At 40.9% G+C, this 6,000-nt stretch overlaps 1 protein-coding gene across 2 annotated transcripts in view; it reads right to left on the bottom strand.

Annotated features, from left to right (window-relative positions):
* Nucleotides 1-545: 545 nt before the first annotated feature.
* Nucleotides 546-6,000, bottom strand: part of MVB12A (multivesicular body subunit 12A) — a 32,917-nt gene continuing 27,462 nt past the window's right edge. The window contains exons 8-11 of one of the 2 annotated variants that reach the window (XR_012235969.1): nucleotides 5,176-5,237; nucleotides 3,572-3,631; nucleotides 896-1,053; nucleotides 546-846 (exon numbers count right to left, since the gene is read on the bottom strand). Coding sequence is in view for 1 of the 2 variants with exons in the window: in XM_073598817.1 (XP_073454918.1) it covers nucleotides 1,009-1,053; nucleotides 3,572-3,631; nucleotides 5,176-5,237 (167 nt within the window). In the remaining variant the exon portion in view is untranslated. Of the gene's footprint in view, nucleotides 1,054-3,571; nucleotides 3,632-5,175; nucleotides 5,238-6,000 lie in introns of both variants that reach the window. The other variant, XM_073598817.1, reaches the window with a different exon arrangement.

The following is a 6,000-nucleotide window of genomic DNA, read 5'->3' as shown; positions in this document are numbered from 1 at the left end:
ATTGACTGTGTTCTAGTCTAGGAGCCAATAACTAGGCCTGAGTACTGTCACATGACCAGGGCAGTAACACCACCACTCCCCTTAGCAACCAACACAAACCAACAGTAGGAATTTTAGTGCTGGCTGCAACAGAGGCAGGAAAAGCAAGGATGCGCTGGAAGGTGAGTATCAAGGGTCAAGGGGGGGCCCTTTTACAAAGAAATTGCCATTTTGCTCTGCATGGGCATGATGGCAGTGTGTCTTTAAAGGAGAAGTCCGGCCTGAACATTTTAGGCTGGGCTTCTCCTATGGGTCTCGGGAGTGCAATTCTTTTTATACTCCTGTGACCCGTTTTCAACGGAGAGCGGTCTGAAGTCTGCTCTCCAATGACGTCACTGCAATCAGTCGAGGCAGCGAGTCATTCCGACTTAGGAAGTCTGGATCCACCAGCTGCCTGGACCGATGACAGTCTCAGAGTCTCAGCGAGAGAGGCTGAGACGGCCGCTCCCCACCACTCCACAGCTCAGCGCTCTAATGAGCATGGAGGAGCAGAGCAGGAGAGAAGCTGATTGACAGTCAGCAGCTCTCCGCTCGGGGAGGTGAGAGAACCGAGCCATCGGCGATGTTCGGTGGCTCGGTTCTCAGTGCAAAGGCGGCGGGGACAGATGTAGCATTGGCCCAATGCTGCATCCACCTAGGCAAGTATGAATCTAAAAAAAAAAAAACATACTTCTCTTTTAAACCTCTATTCTTCTAAAGCCCCCCCCACCCCCCAAAAAAATTGACTTGAATATTATTAAAGCCTCTTTATGTATAGTCAACTATAAAGCCTGTGTGTATTTATGGAGCAGTCAAAGGCCAGGAAACTGCACTAAACTTTGCAGATCATGGAAATAGGACACATCTCAAGGTTGTTGAGTACAGATATAAGATGGTGCACGCACTACAGAGCAACTGAAGCATGTGAATAAATATCTAGTGTTTGCCATCTGGATACTAGAGGGTCCACTAATATCAGTTTATCCAACGTCATCTAGTGCATGCGGTACGCTCAACCACAAATCCATAGTTGTACTGCAAGACAAAAGCAACAGATTGGATGTTAGAACTTCACTCGGTTATAAGGTATGTATGGATCATTTTGCAAACTTGGTTTTACAGGAGCATCAAAACACTGAATACATATCTAGTGTATTTGTACTGACTAGCTGTTGGCCTGGTCATTCCCAATTTGATTTGGTTATAAACAAACAGCATTAAAGTGGAACTAAATTCCAATGTCACAAACATTGAGCAGGCAGCCTTTTTATTGCAGAAGGGACATGCAATGATAAAATACACCTACCTGTGTGCCGGGATGACTGAACATGAGCAGGAGTGATATCTTACTGTGCTGGCCAATGAATTCAGCTGAAGATACTAATAAGGCACAAGTACTATTGAAGTAAAGGTAAGTTTAGCTCCGCTGGAGCAGTTTAGTGTGTGAGCAGTAGTACATTTTAGGCTGCAGTGACATTCAGCAGGGGGCGGTGTGTTGTGCGTTTTACAGCATCATACAGCTTACTTTTTTTTTCGGGAACCTTATTTGACATGTACAAAGTGACTCGGGGGAGATTTTATTGGGCGGCTGGGTGCCGCACATGATCACCTAGTTATAGGGTAAGCTAATCCCTTATTTACTTTTTTGGTCATTTTTTCTTTTTTTTTTCTTTCTTACATGCTGTATTATGATCATTATATTCATTATGCTTGTATTGTATTATCTGTCTCATAGATTGGTCCTCCTGAGGAAGCGGTAATACCGTGAAACTAGTCGAGAACCAGACCATTCTATACCTTGTAATAACAGATATGCCTTGGGGAATCCTGAGCCTCTGTTTTGCAATTTTAATAAGTATACTATGTATTGTCTTTGTTGTAATAAACCCTTTTATATAATTTGTTTATTATTGTTGTCTATCTGTACCGATATAGTCCAGCCACTTTTAGGGTGGGAAAGTTATGGGGCCAACATCAGCCACTGTCCCCTTGTTCCCACTCTCCTTTGTTTCTGTATATTAATTTGGATGATGGTACGTTTTAAGACTTGTTATCTTTGACTACATGAGGCTATACTCAAAACCTTTGCACTCTTCATACATGTCATCGCACAGCACATTACACTTGCTGTGCGGTGACATGTGGTGCCATTCAGTAAGATGCAAAATTAAGTATGTCCGCATTTTATCACCCCTCACTGCATTACACCTCCGGGCTGTGTTGTAGTGAGAACAGGACAAAAAAAAAAAAAAAACACAATTGTTTTCCATGTGCTCTAGCTGATCTAGTATGAACAGGCCCTAATTGGACATTTCCAAGGAATATAATGTGAATGGAAGGAGGGGAATGTGCTTAAGAACTGACTCTTCCTGGAGCAGTCAGTTCAAAAGGTACATTACAAGTGGATAAAATAATAATTAACGGAAAGAAAAAAACGCTCCAAAGCATTTCAAAAAGTCTAAATGTTTCTGCTTGTTTTCTGCTATGGATGGACAGTGCACAGGATGGCGCTAATATTTAGGATACTTTGAGCACAAGGACGAATCACTGTAATGCAGACTACCTAAATAAAAACATAAAAATGCACTCACATTAACTCCAGTTAAAATCAGCATTGAAAATCCACTTGGGAAAGTTTCCAACCTGACGCTGGCCCCGACGATGTCTTTCTTATGACAAAACTCGTAAAGTGGAGGCTGGCATGTGAGGTCATCGCGGCACAAGAACGAAGCGGAGTGCAGCCATCTTTAAGGTTGGAAACTTTCCAGAGTGGATTTTCAATGCTGATTTTAACCGGAGTTAATGTGAGTGGCTTTTTATACTTTAAATTGTGCTATAAAACTTATTACACTATGAGGAAGCCTTATTTGTTTTATTGAGAGATATAAATTGCAGACCTCGGGTGCTTGTTGGAGAGACATCTCTGCCGTGACCATTAGGATCTGGAAGGAACCATACTTGACGGGGTAGCAGAGGAAGGGGATCGTTTCTCAAGCTGCCTGGGGATCACGTGTGTGTTTGACTCTCAGTAATAGGGTGGTCAACATGTATTCGGTAAGAGGCTGTGTGTGCTGATGGTGGAGATTTCTAATCGGGATCTCTGTTTCTGCTCACCTTATCAAGCTGTGGCTTCTCCTAAGAGAAATGGACTTTATGTGCACTTTAGTTTATTAATGAAAGCGCTGCATTTGTTTTTATATTGTTGTATTGTTTGTGGCTAGCAGCTTTTGGGACTTATTAGCCAGCCTGAGCGCAGATATTCTTGCTTTTTACTTTCATTGCAGACTACCTGAATTCTGGGCATTTATCCCTGGGTACATACAACCCTAAACATTAGTACCACTCGGTGTACTGTCCAGTCCTGCACAGCTGCAGCAGGTTTCATAGAGTTCTTCAAGCTGCTGGCAGATGGGCTGGATGGTACATCTATGCCTTCTACCCAAACCTAAACACCTGGCTATCATACATCGTGCATGAGACCTAAGCAGTTTAAAAGAAAATAAAAAATCTCTCAGGTAACCGAGCCCTAATGCAAATTTTTAACTTATCTTACCTCATTTTCAATGTCAGCCAAGGTTTTGATTCGAAGGTCATGCAAGCTTGGTGAGATTATCTAGTATGGGAAGCAATAAGAACACATCCGTTAAACAGATACACTTTGAATATAATTTAAAGTGAATATCACATATCATATAGGTTTCCTACTTTTCAAAACTATAACTTTGAAAATCCAAAAGAAAGTGTTTAAAGTGGATATCACTCCCGCCTAGCAGCACTGGGGTCATCAGTTCAAATCCCAAACCACGGCACTACCTGCACAGAGTTTGCATGTTCTCCCTGTACCTGTGTGGGTTTCCTCCAGGTACTCCGATTTCCTCTCACACTCCGAAGAAATGCTGGTAGGTTAATTGGCCCCTTTCTAAATGGTCTTTGTATGTGTTTGCATGAATGTGAGTTAGGGAACTTAGATTGTAAGCTTCTTGAGGGCAGGGATGTTCCCAGCTGGATGTTATTGGTAGATGGTGGGCCTGAAAATTTTTTCCCACATTGGTGGAATTCCACTTGAATGTGACCACAACTATTTGCAAGATTTGGGATCCTCAGCTTTTCCATCATCCTGCGATGAGGAGTAACATGAATCTCAATTGATGATGTGACCAAGTCAGGATCTGAAGTAACTATATTTGCTTTCTATTGGAATACTAAATACCCGGGGAGGGGGTTGTAGAACCTCAATTTTGTCTTTAAAAACACCTTCTTGCTCCCAATTTAGGGCTGGCTTTAGAATTCTACATAAACCTGTTCATCCAATACTGGTTAAAAAGCAATGCCACCTGAGAAAGTAAGATTAGAAGATAGATCTAATGATTTGTGTCATTACAGTGCGAAAATCAATAGGCAATGCTCCCATTTTAATTAACATGCAGCTTTTTTGGATCAAATATTTCTGATTTCATCCACTGCATGTAATAAAAAAAAAACTTTAAATTTTAAGCTCTAGTGACCAGGAACATCACAACTTTTCTTACCCTTATTTTCTGTATTATTAAGGTCTAATGCTGCGTACACACGATCGGACTTCTCGTCGGAAAAAGATATGATACGAAAAAAAAAAAAAATATATCATAGATTTAAATGAATATGAATTTAATGTCACCCATTATCGGCACCTTTAGCGCATGAAAGCTCAAGAAAAATGCATCCCTTTAAATTCTATGTATGTCTTCACACTGGTCCCTTGCGCTTCAGTTGTAGTGTTAAAAAATCTTGCTTGCTGCATTCAGTAAAAAAAAAAAAAAAAAAAAAAAACGCACTGAAAGCACTTCTCCTTTGTAATGCATTGAAAATTCAGCAAGAATGTATCAATGATGCACCCATATTTTTAATTCAGTTTTTGAGTCAGTTGACGTATGAAAAAAAAAAAAAAAACACCGTAAGCACAGTAAAATTGTGGTCATTTTTTGGCCATTATTGTCACTTTTCTCTCTATCGGCAAAATGCCGAAAACACAATTTTCGCCGCCAAAAAATTACCACATGAAAAAAGTAAAAACTGCCCAAAGAATAATGGTGCACTGTTGAATCTGATTATTTGGAATTGAAGGGAAGATATGAAATAGTTAGTGGGGTATTTTACAGTGATTTACATAATACTCACAGAATGCGCTGCAATTCTGCTTTCAAACATTGGGTGAATTGTGAATGGAATTCCATCAACAGCTGGAAAAGAGCATTGTGATTAAAAAAAATAATAACCACTATATTCATAGTATTGTTTTTCCATGACCATAAAATAATATTTAATATGTATTTTTTGCCCTAGGCATTAAAGCGGGATTCCGTCCTAAAAAAAATTTAAAATCAGCAGCTACTAACACTGTAGCTGCTGACTTTAAATAAGTACTTACCTGTCATGGGTGCACGCGATGTCGGCCGCCCAAGGCTGACCCGTCCCTCGGCTGTCGGGTCCCGGCACCGCCATCCTAGGAAAGGGAAACAGGCAGTGGAGCCTTGCGGCTTCACTGCCAGTTTCCTACTGCGCATGCACGAGTGGCGCTCCGTTCTGTGAATGGCCCCGTGGTGTTCTGGGAACACACACAGTTCCCAGAAGACAACGGGGCCGCTCACCGAGGAGAAGAACTTACCGCGGAATAGGAAGAGGCAGATTAGGAAGACTGCCTAGCAACAAGGGTTTAGGTAAGTTTAATTTTTTTTTTTTCTAGGATTTTTGGTGATTTTTTTTTTTCAGGGTGGCCCTCCACTTTAATGACCTATAGCCACAAAAGAATTCAGACATAAGACTTTAACTGACCATACACTAGTGGAATTTCGTTGGAAATTTTTTGTGTTAGGAACATTCGTTCGATGTTCTAATCGTTAATAGGGTCAGACTGGTTTTCAACAGTAGTGATGAGGAAATTTTAGTGGGGGAAAAAAATGTATCTCATTTGAATTGCTAAAAGTGGGGGTTGATTTACAAAGA

Source organism: Aquarana catesbeiana, linkage group LG09 (genome assembly GCF_042186555.1).
Source record: "Aquarana catesbeiana isolate 2022-GZ linkage group LG09, ASM4218655v1, whole genome shotgun sequence".
Taxonomy (NCBI): domain Eukaryota; kingdom Metazoa; phylum Chordata; class Amphibia; order Anura; family Ranidae; genus Aquarana; species Aquarana catesbeiana.
The sequence above is the reverse complement of the archived record's forward strand: the minus strand, read 5'-3'. Positions and strand labels throughout refer to the sequence as shown.